Source organism: Battus philenor, unplaced genomic scaffold (assembly GCF_028537555.1).
Source record: "Battus philenor isolate CCGP_79_NKW_IND1 unplaced genomic scaffold, ilBatPhil1.0.hap1 SCAF_22, whole genome shotgun sequence".
NCBI lineage: Eukaryota > Metazoa > Arthropoda > Insecta > Lepidoptera > Papilionidae > Battus > Battus philenor.
The window spans coordinates 7,539,468-7,554,489 of NW_027181685.1; the positions used below are offsets into that span (position 1 = coordinate 7,539,468).

Sequence of the window (15,022 nt, forward strand, 5' to 3'; positions counted from 1 at the left end):
GAGTTGACAGCAAATGAGTTACACATTCAGAATCACTCTGTATATGCGGATCGCAGTGTAAAACTATTTAGCTACTAAAGTACCCCTTTTTACATTTACTATTTCAAAACTTGCCCACGTCACATGTCTGATATAAAAGAGGGTTTTATTTAATATTATCATAAGTGCACTGTCCATCAAAAGGGTCTAATGAGGGTAGGGTAGGCATTGTTATGAAACCCTTTTAATATTTTACATCGCGATTAGCCACTTGTTTCACTTCTAACTATGCCAAAAAATAAAAGAGAAATTTTTCGAAAAATCTTCCGTTATTTTTTGGATTACAAAAAACCTTCCTCCCTCCTTCTCTCTTTTCAGCCCATGGGACCACTGCAAGGCAAAAGCCTCCCCCTAAGATCGCCACGATGACCGGTCTTGCGCTGTCCGCATCCAACGTCTTCCGGCGATCCTAACCACGCGGTGTCTACCGACAAGTAGAACGTGTACCTCAACCACTGCCACTTTCTTTCACAATTCTTCGAGCCACGTAGTTAATCATGGTCCTTATCAAGTGGTAATTTGCAACATTCCTGTAAGCATTATACAGCGAATATCCACAACCTAGAAATAAGACGATCAATGTTCATTATTGAAATAAAATTAATTACCTCATCTAAGAACATTAATCTTCAGTGCTGAACGTTAACTGCAGATTTATTGAGCCAATAAAAAATAATGTAATTAATATTTCATCGTAACTTTAAGCTATACGGTAAATCGAAAACTCCTCGCTATTTTCGTAACAATCGAGTCGACTTCGGTTGTATCGGTTTTATTTACTTATCTCTTCGTGTTCTTACTTCTCTTATTCTTCTATCATATACGTTCGATGGCATACACTCGACGACATCAACTAATTTATTTTAATTCAATCATCAATTAATTTATTTTAATTTTTCCGAAACCTCTAGAATATAATTTACACACATACGTTAAGTGCATACATGAACATGTAAGTTTACTTAAATGCACACATAAGTACATATCTACTTATAAAAGAGCAAACTAGTGTCTGAATTTGTTCTCCACGTATTTAAACAGATCAGAGACCCTTGAAAACCGCCTATGATTGAGGTTATTTTTAACCGGGTAAACATTCCACGGCTGAAATAATGATGATACTTTTGAGTTGTGCTTGAGAAATATCAAACTTTCAATCCGTCTACCTCTGCAGGATCATGATGGTGATGACGATGATCACAAAGAAATTGGAAAGAACAATGCTTAAATGTAGTCTACGAACACACTGAGCTAAGAGATTCAAAACCACACATATTACAATCCACGATACTCTGCGTTCGGCTGAAGATAGAAAGACGACGAATAACGTACAGCAAACTACTACAAAAACTACACTCAACAATTCAGGAAACCGACTATTCTTAAAATATATATTTCCATAATATACTTATTTCTGTTTACAATGTTTTATTTTATTATATCATCTATGTACGACTCTTATCGTATGAAGAATAAACAAATGAAACAACGCTATAAAACACAACTGTCAACGGGTTTCGTAGATGATATTTAATAATAAAATTAAATAAAAATGTACAAACATAATACACATCTTCACAAAACTGTTTAACGTTTGCGCAAACGTTTTGCACATGACAGTCACACGTGATTTCTTTTATTAAATTGCATCTGTGTTTAAGTTAAATTAACCAATTTAACATTGGAACAAACTGAACTAATAAATGAAAAATTAAATATGAAGTAATTGCTAAATATAGATTTAAGTATCAATATTTGTATGAAATGCGAATTTCGTTGTCGTCTAAAAGTATATTACCGGTGATGTTTTAATCAGCTTTTTAATTCGTGAAATCTAATTTAGTGTAATATACTGTTGAAGCTAAAAAATGTCAACGTAATCTTGCATGTTGAAACAAAACAACTAACCTATGTTACAAACAAAAAAATGACGTAATTAAAGTGAATTTTTTGAACCTACGAATTGCTGACATTCATAGAAACGCACCAGTACAATTTACAATTTATAGATATATAAAGGTCCTGGGCTCGCACTTGTTTCATAATCATACTTATTCTGTAAGCCTTGTAATAAAGACGTTGTGAAAAACGCTTTTAAACAAGATTACAATCTTTAACATTGTTGCTTATTATGGTGATATATATACTTATATTCATTGCAATATTAATACAAATTATCTACAAAGATAGTTAATAAAAGTGTATTAAATAAAAATATAAGCAAACAGATAAAAAGCGTTAAATTTTTATTTTAATACAAACAAGTTGTTAATTTATTTTTAAAAAACTTTATTTATCATAACATTTGTTTCATTGTGACTAAAATTTAATAAAATGCTCTCCCTATTGAAGCAATCTGGTTTCAGACAGTGTATTATTGTTATAATAGGTAAGTAATATTTTATATATCCTTTATATTATAAGTCACTTAATTTTTTAAATGTTTTTTTTTTTCATTATTTTTAATAATTAATTGCATTGTGTGAATAGACAAGCAAGTTGTTACTGCTAGTGTTAATTGAGATTATAGAAAAATATTCCATTTATTTCACGTGTTTGCAAGAAGGAAAATTACTTGTTTTGTTTATGACTGACCGCTACTCGCAACCTTTTAATAATTTCATTTATTTTTATTGTTGTTGGCATTGTTAATTAATACTGTTAAAGGGTACTACGAACAATAAATACAAAAAAATATTATCATTTGTAGTAGAAATGACTAGAATAGGACATTACACGACAAATATATTACGTAGGTCGACGTCAGCCCATAGAGTTCTCCTGCAAGGTTTAGGCCTCCCCAAAGATATCTCTGGAGGAACATAGCATAGTCGCCACCCTTGGTAGGCGGACTAGCGAACGCAGTGTAGTATTATGATACGCAGGGGACACTGCAGGTCATCCTCTGGAAACTTGTTTATGAGCAGTGGCAATCCCATGTAATTAATAACTGTTAATAAATACAAAGTGTGAAAGTGTCCCAAAATCGAACCCCAGTATCAGTCCGTGCCGCTGGGCAACCATTGCTCATATCATGGAGGTCATTCTTGTCATAATATTTAAAATGTGTATTACAAAAATCTTAGAAAATTAATTTTATGATCAAGGAATATTCTTAATATTTATATTTTTAGTTAAGTCGACCATTTATAACTGTCTATAATCGTAAATTCAATTTTCATTTTGAGTTGCGTAGCGCAGTTTATGTATTCCCAACGTTACCTTCGAGACAATGTTATCTTTTCATGCGTAATTGAAAACAAAATAAGTCGATTTGTTTAATTAGTCAAGTCTTCATAAAATCGAAACAGTTTATGACAATAATTAGTTGCAATAGACGGCCTCTAAGACCACCTAGTAATGCCATTTTATTTCGACAAGTTAAGGAAATATCCCGTTTTATTAAAATATGACCTTAAGGTGTTATAAATTTTGCCTTAAATATGGCTTCTTAGTAAAATATACACGAAAAAGTACATAAAATCGTCGTCATTGTTTCAGCTGTAGGGTATGATACTCCCCCGTAGAATTCCAAAAGGACCTGTTCGGCATTATTTCATCGTCTTCCGACGACCTTAACAAGGTCGTTTGTGCTCCTTGTGTGTAATATCCTATGCTACGCATGAGTCTCCTCTCCAGAATCTTAAAACTCATGCTATCTGTTATGCTCACTACCTCTCCAACTTGTTAATCCACTGGGCTACTTTCTCTAATCTACGGATCTTTTGTACCAAACACAGTGGGTCAGAATAAAAACTGAGTCTTTGAAAACACGACTACTTCTACACACTAGGCCACAACTAAGCCATGAATTTTAAAACATAATTAATAGCCTAACCTTCGTACAGTGAAACTGGTTATGACAGTTTTAGTGCCGATATTAAATCATTATAGGACATACTTTGCTAATTCATTTTTATGTGATTTTATAACCATTGAAATAAATTAAGTAGAATATAAAATGGCATCGAAATACCTACGTTTTTCATGGCCTTGTGTTCAACTGTATCAAACTTCCCCAGACTTTTTCTTTTACACATTGTACCAAAATTTTGGCCAACATAACTATGTAGTTAATGTTCGAACAACATCAAAGTTGTTCGAATAAGGTAAATTTTAAATGAACTGTTAAGAAGCGATTATGTGTTACTACAAGATAAAACTGTTACGTTGAAATCCATTAGTGTAAAGATGTCTATTACCAATATGTGTTACCAGTGAAGGTTACGGTACAGGAACGAGGTGTCGAACTTCAGATCACAATGGCAAGCTTATAACCGTTCAACGGGCCATGAAGAGAGTTATGTTAGAAATTTCTCTACGAGATCGAATCAGAAAAACGAGATCCGAAGAAGGGAAGTAGCTAAGCGGATTGGCAAGTTATAGTGAGCATATAGGCAGGCGAAATGGCGCGCAGAACAGATAGCCGATTGGGCCTTAAATTCGTAAGATTAAGGTATAACGTCTGTCCACAAAGTAGACAGGCGACCTTATTAAAGTCGTTGGAGTCGGAAAACGTTAGATGTAAGCCGTTCCCGAACAGTTTAGAAAATGTACAGGAGAAGCCCATGCCCAACAGTAGACGTCAAAGTTTAAATAAATAACTGTCCAATTTAATTTTCGTAAACTGCATATTGACGCTAAGTCAGTAAACTAACTGGACCACTCAAATCAATTCCATACGCCTCGTGTCGATATTACAAAGTAATTCAATACAATAATTCTTAATTATAATTGTAAATACTAGCATGACCTAGTTAGAGACAGTTTGCACAACATCATATACCTTTATTACTTTACCCGCATACAAAATAAACAAATGCACGAGTGTCGTAACTAATATGCCATGAATTATTTATAATTAATTTTTATTTATTTAAAATAAGACAAAGACTTGGATTTAATGTTGTTAGATAAACACAGCTTCAAAGTTACACATATACACCTACTTAACACATACATAATCGATACCAAGTACTGTAAGATATGGAATACATAATAATGATTAATAAATCTTGTAACAAAATTGATTAATTTAAGACAGAATTTTTGTCAATGCTTCTCAGCTACAGATTTTAAGAAATTTCAACCGCAAAATAGATTGTGAGGGCGAATAATTAGGTGAATATTTTACGCCATTCGAAGCGGGTGGGAGACGGTAATTTTATATAGACACATTATATCACATGCCTTACGGCTCACGTGTAAAGAAGTAATTTTAGTTTAGAAAAATTTTAATCTGATGCTCCCGAATGTACCCGTTGCTGTATTAGGCATCTTATTAAAAAACCTTTCCAGGGATATACGAAAATTTATAAGTAGTTATAAGTAGTTTCGGATGGTCAATCAACATAATATGTCGACATAGTTGTCCCTACCTAGCCTCCTAGCTACCACCGGCTCGGAAGGCAGTTCTGCTAAGAACACCCGCGAGAAACTCAACAGTTGCTCTTTATAAATATAGTTTTATAACGAGTGCTTGATAATAATTAGCTTCCTGAGTGAGCGTCAACAACATTTAATTCCACGTCACATCATTCTTGGACAGAATAATGTACTCTTATCATTAATATTTTTTAACATTAATTTTTAATCTTTCTTTACAGAAAATTATTATACATAAGTATGTATTATTGTACATGCTATAACGATTTATTTAATTTTTTAAGATGAAAATTAGAAGTACATAATTTATTTTTATTCCTTGCATTAACAGTCTTGTGTTAACATTGTTTTAAATAATTTTACATGTTTTTGCCTATCAATTTACCAAATTTTCACGGCAATTAAATGTATGGTTTTTTAATCTGTCGAGTAAAGACAGACTGATACACACAATTAGTTATTTATTCAGGAAAGGGACTTAGTATATAATTTTTTATATCGACTTGTGTTTTTGGTTTCAGTGAATCTGAACATATTAACTACTGGTATGAGTCTGTCGTGGCCATCTCCAGTGCTGGTAAAATTAAACAATGAAACAGAAACTCCTCTTAAACGACCTATTACTTTAGAAGTAGGCTCGTGGATAGTGTCTTCTGGGTCCCTTTCCGTTGTGTTCGGTAAGCAACCATATTGAAACCCCCTCATGCCCTTATTTTATTAGAAATAGGTGTTAGACTTATTGACAACAACTGTGGAGCCATTACTTTTGATAATGAGATAAATTCTCAAGGTAACGAAGGCATATGCAATCCTTTCCCTTTATGCGACCGTACAGGTAAATATATTCATGTATATTGCTACTGTGATGAACCTCTTTCTTCTTACTTCAAAAATTAAAACTAACTAATGTTAATAACATTGTTTTAAATTAAAATAAGTAAACTTAATAACAATAATATCCCTGTGAAACATTATATCCTCGAAAGCGACCTTGCTCTACTAACAAAATCGTTAACATCATCTTATTAAATAATTCAGTTTTGTTTCCTTTTATTTCGTTGATGACGTATGATGATGCCTTCGATTTCAATAAATTAAAAATGTCTAGATTTGTTCAGAAAATTTTTACAAATTTCATTGAATTAAAACAGATGTTTTGATGTACTAACAATAATGTCTTTTCAGTTCTCATGTTTCTTAGTAAGTTAATGGACTTCATCGGCAGAAAATATTGCTTAATACTTGCTTGTATTCCGAAAATTTTGGCAAGCACCATCTTTATATTCGCAAAAGATGCATGGCAATTAATACTGGGGCGAGCGATTATTGGAACGGCGGACATTTTCTTACTTACAATAGTTCCTATTTACGCTTCGGAAATCAGCGATGTGAGATTAAATTATATTTACTTTTTTTAACATCAAAGGTTTAATTTATAAAATATAGATAAATAATATATTAAGGACATAAATCAAACGACATCGTTATTATTAAACTTACGACTTAAATAATTAATCAGGAAAACAGCACTATTTTATCCGATTGTATCAAAGTATTGTATTATTTTATTTGTAAAAATGACACTAAAAATGGTGATCGACATTAAAAGGAAACATGTCGGCGTGTAGGTCGGCGTTCTTCCCTGTACTTCCTGATCTCTAGGACACTCCTATATTAACTACCAAATCTTTTTTAATCCATAAAAATCACAAAATGCTATGAGACCAACTGTAATTCAATGGTGTGTAGCGGTGGTAGTCATGCAACAAAGTGCACCGCCCGCCAGCCCGCTGATAAATGCGTATGTGGCAAACAATGCAAATCACACAACCGCCACCGCCAAATCACTCAACACGTGTTTCACCCCTCCACGGGGCATCTTCAGAACTTACGTTACACCGATTAGTGCCAAACACAGAGTGCTTATATAATTAATACACAAAAGTTGCTATATAATTAATACACAAAGTGTGATTTATAAACCACACTTTGTGTATTAGTTATATAGAAATGCCACTGCTCACAAACAAGTTTCAAGAGGATAGGCCATCCCGGCGTTTTCTGGGTAACATAATACCAGACAGCGATCGTTAACACACCTGCCAAGTGTGGCGATTATGGTATATTCCCCCATAACCGTCTTTATCATCATCATCATCATATCAACCTATAGACGCTCACTGCAAGGCATAGGGCATAGGGTGGCCTACCGAAATAATGAACGGTCTTGCGCTATATGTGCCTTTATAGCTTATTTAACTTAATTTAATCTCCTTCAATCGGATGTATAAAATATTATAGTTTATAGCAGTTATATGTGATATAAAAATAAATAAATTATATAAAACCATTTATACTTATATTTATACATAAATATATCCAACAATTGATTAAAGTAAAGAATGTTAATGTTACTGAATCCACATTAATATAGCGCTTAATAGATAAGATAATTTTTAATGCGTTTTATTTATACATTACGTACACCGTGTTAACTTAATACAGGAATAACTGGTGCAGATAAATAAGATTCTTGTTTGCTGTAATCTCGATTACAAAGAGACAAATATTAACATTGTAAACGGCTTCGCTTTTAATCTATTTGCGATATACGTAGATATACACATCTAGCATGACTTGCTCTAACACTGAACTTTGGTGTTTGATTATCAACTTATATAAGAGATTTCCACATTTACACAAAGTGATCACATGCCATGATTGAAAACAATTTTGAAGAGATACATAAAGACCACTTTAGATATACTTATTCTGAAGTGTATCAACCGAAATTTAAATAATGTTATGCTCTAACTTTAAATCATAAATCTTGCTTAACTTCCGGTTTTTGAAAAATCGACACAAAAATGTCTAAAAAAAGTCTCAAAAGTGTAAGTTGTTTTCTAACATCTGTTTTTAATAAAATAATAAAGGAGTCTCCGCGATAATAAGAATAAGCTAATACAATCCTAGGTACTTAAAATTTGGAAATTCCATTTCCATTAAGGGGGCGTTCACTAAATATATATATATGTATATATAGTGAATATATATATATATATATATATATATATTTAGTGAATATATATATATAAGAACATATAACTATAAGAACAAGTAATAAACTTTTCCCGAATTTTTTTCGGTGTGTTAAAAATTATCAAGAATGGGTTTTATGAAATAACACCGACTATAGGCTGTGCAACTAACATGATAGACGCTGCCCTGTTTTAGCTAAGTATAAAGATAATATACAAATCAAAATTATTTCTTATTTTAATAATAGCATAGTTATTAGTGACTAACGTTTATACCTTTCATTTCACGTAGACTCAAAAGCAGTATTTTAAGTTAAATTAAATCTTAACAAATTACTAAAATGTGCATTTTTATCCACAGAAGAATATACGTGGATCTCTCGGCACGTTTCTACAAGTCTTTTCCTCATTGGGCGTCGTCATAACCTTATCAGTCGGACCTTTTGTATCATACAATACTTTTAGTATAACGTTTGCTGGACTGATTATTGCTACAAGCATTCCGACATTGTTTCTGCCGGATAGTCCGTACTTCTTGTACTCAAAAGGTAAAGTTTTTCTGAGAAAATATGTAATAATTCAACTTTAGTCCCGTACTCTTTCGTATCACGTCGACAAACTGCAGCGCACATCACACCAGAGATTCCAGCTGAGAGTTGTTTAAGCCACGGGTTATATCATTGCGTTTCGAGCTGGTTTTAAAATCACTGCGCCCCGATATTGACACACACGCAGACACTATTCCGTCAGGTTCAACTTAGGAATATTTACTTGAATTCTTCCATTTTAAAATAGTAGTTTAAGCATTTATTAAAAGTTAATATAAACAGTCATTATTAATAATTTCGTACAATATCTAGATTAGTTTAGTTGTACATTATTATTAAATCGTCCTTTCAATTTTATTTTCTCTTTTATTATAATCTAGCTTGTGTCATTTGCATGTGCTGTGTCTAATAAATATATAATGATTGGCCATCGGCCATACTAAAATGTTTTCGATATGAATAAATCACAAATTCATTTGTTCTCGCACTTCACTGTTATTTACATCTATAGTTTATGGAATTTGATCTTGTTTTATTTATTAATGAAAAAGTAGTTACAATAATATCAGTCTTAATTAAATAAATAAATATTTATTATTATTTCATTTTATTTATAATTTTCAGGGAAAACCGACGATGCAATAAAAGTGTTGAAATTCTTATACGGTTCGAAGGAACAGGCTAACGAAGAAATTTCTGCATATGCAACATCGATGAATAATAAAAAAGCTAATATACTCGAGTTACTAAAGAATCGAATTGTACTAAAATCTCTAATAATATCAATATTGTTTGGTGTTTTAACACAACTGTCGGGATTCAATGCGGTGTCATATTATTTGCAAACAATTTTAGAATCGACAAAAACTAATGTAATGCCTGAAACAGCATCAGTTATAATAGGATTGATACAACTGTTAGCAAGCGCCAGTTTAACAATAGTGACTGAACGCTTTAAGAGAAGACATATAATGATAATATCATCGTGCGGTGTGCTAATTGGCATGGTAATATTTATAAATTTATTTGTTATAATTCACCGATATTTATCATCATTATTTCAGCCACTACTGGATATAGGCTTCCACCATAGATTGTCTAAAGGATCGGTTGAAAGCAGTTTTTATCTAAAGTCTTCATACGACCATAACAAATTGGTCTGGCCATCTTGACGAAATTATTTATAACTTATTTCAAATTTTCTTGCATCAACAGATAATGAACCGCTTTACAATTAAGTTAGTAATAGTTACTTTTTAAAAATCATCAACCGTCCCTATAGTGCAAGCGCAAGTTCATCATTGCGACATCATCATTTAGCTGTAGTACGTCCACCGCTGAAACATAGACCTCCCCCGTAGATTTCCAAGAAGACTGGTTGGAAGTGGCTATATTCAAGGTCTTTCAACGACCTGTACAAGGTCGGCTGTCTACTCAGAAGGTAAACGTACTTTACTGCACCTTCCGAACCGTCATCCAGATCTTTAATGCTTTAGCAGCCGTCTATTCCGCGCTGTACCTACCAACTGCCACTGAGGTTTATCGGTTACTTTCATTAGTCTACTAAGGTTTTACTTACAACCCCTTACTTTAATATTTTAATTATCTGTCAACGAAAATATCTTGTACATTAAGACACTGGTGCACTCTCCTGTCTCAAATATATAAGGCAGTTAATGACACTATCACGACAACTATAACAACTACATTTCAAACTTTCTTGAAATAATACTGAGAAATGTATCTTTTGAAGTTAATACATTTGCACGTAAAAGTAATGTACCTATATATGTAGCGTTCAAGCTCCGTATTTGTACGTAAGTTTTCAAATTCGAACGCCGATTTTAAATCGAACTTCATCAGTAATGTGATCGCTGCCGTTGCATTAAGGTCGAAATAGTAAATTAAACCTCGATCACCCTAGCTATCATGTTCCTCGCCATGAAAAAAGAACGAGGAGAATTTGTGCACAAATGGTAACTTACCTTCAGCCGCTACTCGCGTATAAAACACTAAGATTGTCTTCTAACACATTTTAATATTACAGATTGGTTTGGGCACTTTCTTCAAAATAAAGGAAACTACACAAACAATCACTGGACTTATTAATTACTTACCTGTAATATCTCTGATACTCGTCGTGTACTGTTACAGTGCAGGTTTGTTTTAATTGAAATTGAAAGTTTATTTTCTACTCTGTGAAATTTTTAATTTAAACTTATTTCATTTAAACTTTCTTCTGAAGCCATATTTTTAATATTCTGGAAGAGTGAGATTAATTTTCACTGCTTTTTTATTAAGGATTGTTATGACGAAGATGTAGTGCCGAAAGATTTATGATGTTCAAAACAAAGTGTGAGTCGTAATACAGTTCACTATTGACAATTAAATTTAAAAAAAACACTAGTGCTTTCACGAATATTTAACATTTTTAAGAAATATATCCTCAAGTTGTCCTTTATATATTCGAAAAACATCCTTTCATATGGCACTAAAGGTTTTCAAAAACACTCTTTCAATTTTATGCTAATGGAACCATCGCCAGTTTTAATTTATTTCTGCAAATATTTTCTCGAACTTACAAAAGAGTCTGGTTTTGAGATGTTCCTATAAAATGACAAGGCAACAGATTTGGGCTTCGTAGTCTTGACTCAATGTCACCACTCTTCGATATTACTTTTCTCGGGAACATTTCTCGAACGACCACTAGGTGTACTAGATACGTGAAAGAGGCTTCGTCTAGCTGGAAACAAATCATTAAGTTGTACTCAATGAACAATTTAAGCAACAAGTTAATTAAAAAACAATAGTGAACTTTGTTATAGCTCTATAGTTAAAAATATTTTTGTTAGTTTTTGTTTATTTACATAAACTATAAATGTAAAATAATTATATTATTTTATTAAATTCTAAATACAGGGTCATTGGTTATATGGTGTACAAGCTTTGAAAGGGTGAATTTACAGCTCATTTTCTGCCAATTAATGTAGGGTCACCTTATGCAAAACATAGCATTCCTGTGCACATAGGGTGCATTCATGATTTAGAAAATAATAAATGACGTATAGTAAATAAACCGCGGTAAAAAATGTCCTTGGAATTCGAATTATTATGGATATAAAAATAAATAATAGTTTACTGTCGCTGCACACTTTTTATTCATAGAAGTTATTATCCTCTCGCAATGCTATAGAAAAAAAATAATGTAACATATTTCAGAGTGATGGTTGAAAATATTAAACATATTGCTATGCTTAAAGAATTTTGCCGACAATTGCTTTACCTCACAATTATCTTGAGTAGTATTCCTCCTTGGTCTTCTATACAGAAACTCAGTTTCTAATTGTGACCTCTTTGATTCCGATTCCATAAACTCAACTTCGATGAAGTTGTGAGAGCCTCAGTGCCAAGAGTGGTGACATCACTTGAAACAATACTAGTAGTTATAGTAGAGAACCGCCTTTTAATATGTATTTTACCGCGACTAGTCAACAAACTACCTGTAGAGTAGCGATGGTTTAAATTTTTTTCTGACATATATATTCTCTTTGAAGCAATTACAACTATATATCGTATTTATTTTTAGGTACCGGAGCATTATTTTGGGTTGTAATATCGGAATTATTTGATGGCCCTGCAAGATCTTTCGGCGTGTCGGTCGCAGTATTAGTCACCGCATTCACAATGTTTCTTACCACAAAATATTTCGGATCATTTACATTGGCCATTGGTCCAGCGATGACGTACTGGTCCTTCAGTATAGTATGTGCAATAATCATCTTATTTATTTATTTCTGCATACCTGAAACTAAAGGAAAAACTTTTAATGAGATACAAAAATCATTAGGAGCAAAAAATTGAGTAAACAAAGACGCAAAAGTTAATTACAACATTGAAAATAAAATTACATCGGAACAATAAAATGAAACTTATTTTTTACGACAATTGAAGATCTTATACCTTTATATGTATTTATTTAATATTAAAGGTTTATTTATTATACTGGTTTCATTTAAAAACTTGTGGACTTGTACTCGACATTGGAAATATGTTTGTGAGCATACATGCAGAAGGAACACACGGAGGAAATACATGCCCTCGCATCGCGTGTATGAACGACTTATATTGGAGATATCCCAACTAAAACCCGTACGAATTTGCACAGTTTCATTGATTACGTTATCTCAAAAGCAAGACCGCAGTCATCAGTATTATCTCGCTCGCATTACTTAGTGAGTATAAGCCCCAATTCTCAGACGGCTTCTTCGATGGTTCCGGTATTTGGCTCCTACGCATTTAGTAGCCCAAAAAGAGAAAGAGAAGTGTTACCGAACACAAGTACAACTACCTTACTTTTCCTCAACGGCACCATTAGGTATCAGATGGTTCAGCAATAGGTAATACCGATTTCACGACTTTTCAAGACCTAAAATTAAAAACTAATTATTCTAGGTAATTAACATCATACAATGCCCTGATTTATTAATAAGTTTATAGGTTACATAGATTTTACGAAAATAAAGAGCCAGCCAGTTAGCCTTATGACTAAAAATGACTATGTAGATTCCAATACTTCATCGTGAATAACCAGGTCTGCAAGCTATTCCGCCGGGACTAAAAATAAAAATGAATTTTCCTTGACTGGGCATATTCTTTGCTTATATTATTGTAAAAAGATAAAAAACGGAAAAACCCTACTTAACCCTTAATATTACAATGAAAAATTAATGATTCACATATTAATTCTACATCTTTAGCGATAAAAATATATTTCATTAAATTTGTAAACCGAAAAAATATCTGTAAATGGATTAAAAGTCCAGATAAAAAAGTTAGCGACATAAATCCGTTTTAACGATGAAAATAACCATAAATTGACTATGTGACATTTTACCGCTACATAAAAATACCGGTAAAAAAATCTTTGTTGACTTCAACAGACTAGACTTTTTAATTCTAGATATAAAAAAACCGATGCTACTATAACATAAATTTATTATCCCTAAAGTAAAGGTCGTTTGGAAATCCGAGTAATCGTTTGATTTTAAAACAAATACCGAAAAAGGGTTTCTTTACTAGATCGCATCGGGAATGTGGAGATCCATAGACGAATGATCTCTACACCAGAAAAGCTTTAGTCATCAGAAACCGTTTGTTTAGAGTAATAATTAAGGTTGGCAAAAAATGTAAATAATTCTGTGGATATGAATTTAGGTACATGTTTTATATATATTAGAGTTTCTTAAAATATGTCGACTACATTACTAGAACTCAGACTTTTTAACCTTTTTAATCGGTTCAGGAGTTGACATTTATATTTAGTAATGAAAACTAAAATCACTGAGCCTTTATCGCTGACGATCTGAATATTTTAATTTTTAATGGTTCTTAAATTTTATCCTAAACTGCTAGTATTACCAATAAATTTATTAATAAACATTTAGATATACTCCTACATTGTCTGCTTATTCCATTTCAATTTCCTATATAAGATATAATATTTATATTATATATATAATATTATTAATTTCATCCTTACGACGAGATATTTAGATATTCCTTTTCCTTTAGAAATGTTTTAATTAAGCTTTCTTATATAATAAGAAAACGTTTCAGAGTTGTTGCTTTAAGCCTTCAAAGCCTTGTTTTCAAATCTTTACTTTATTCGCGAACTCGATACTGAGATTGGCTTAAATGTTTATTAATCTTAATTAAGATTCATTTTATACACAATCGTATTTAAACTGATATACAGAAAATGTGATAAAATATATATTAATTTTTGACTAAATTCAGTGATTTTTCTGTATTTTTTTTTTGAAATTCCATATTTTTAATAAATAGTATAAACATCGACAATATAGTGTAGTATGATTTTAAATCATTTCAAGAATTGTTTAGTAATAAATACACTGTCAGGTTGATTTGATGCTTTTTATTTATTGTTGGATTTCGATGTGTTATTATTATGTAGGATCGTTGGTTTCTTTTGTTTGGCCTCGTTTTTGAGAC

At 32.1% G+C, this 15,022-nt stretch overlaps 2 protein-coding genes across 2 annotated transcripts in view; one reads left to right on the top strand and one right to left on the bottom strand.

Annotated features, from left to right (window-relative positions):
- Nucleotides 1–2,153: 2,153 nt before the first annotated feature.
- Nucleotides 2,154–12,960, top strand: LOC137923631 (facilitated trehalose transporter Tret1-like). Its single transcript, XM_068766853.1, has 7 exons — nucleotides 2,154–2,428; nucleotides 5,946–6,101; nucleotides 6,610–6,812; nucleotides 8,824–9,010; nucleotides 9,635–10,017; nucleotides 11,058–11,169; nucleotides 12,597–12,960. The coding sequence occupies exons 1-7, from the start codon at nucleotides 2,374–2,376 to the stop codon at nucleotides 12,869–12,871; spliced, it is 1,371 nt and encodes a 456-aa protein (XP_068622954.1). The 5' UTR covers nucleotides 2,154–2,373; the 3' UTR covers nucleotides 12,872–12,960.
- Nucleotides 12,709–15,022, bottom strand: part of Bap170 (Brahma associated protein 170kD) — a 59,227-nt gene continuing 56,913 nt past the window's right edge. Inside the window, exon 38 of the mRNA XM_068766854.1 lies at nucleotides 12,709–12,818. The gene's annotated coding sequence lies outside the window, so the exon portion shown is untranslated. The remainder of the gene's footprint in view (nucleotides 12,819–15,022) is intronic.

Excerpts from the sequence above, each read along its gene's own strand:
- LOC137923631 (XM_068766853.1), top strand. The coding sequence starts at position 2,374 with ATGCTCTCCCTATTGAAGCAATCTGGTTTCAGACAGTGTATTATTGTT. Across the intron at positions 6,102-6,609 it reads GTCCCTTTCCGTTGTGTTCG|TTCTCATGTTTCTTAGTAAG; the intron begins GTAAGCAACCAT and ends ATGTCTTTTCAG. Across the intron at positions 6,813-8,823 it reads ACGCTTCGGAAATCAGCGAT|AAGAATATACGTGGATCTCT; the intron begins GTGAGATTAAAT and ends TTTTATCCACAG.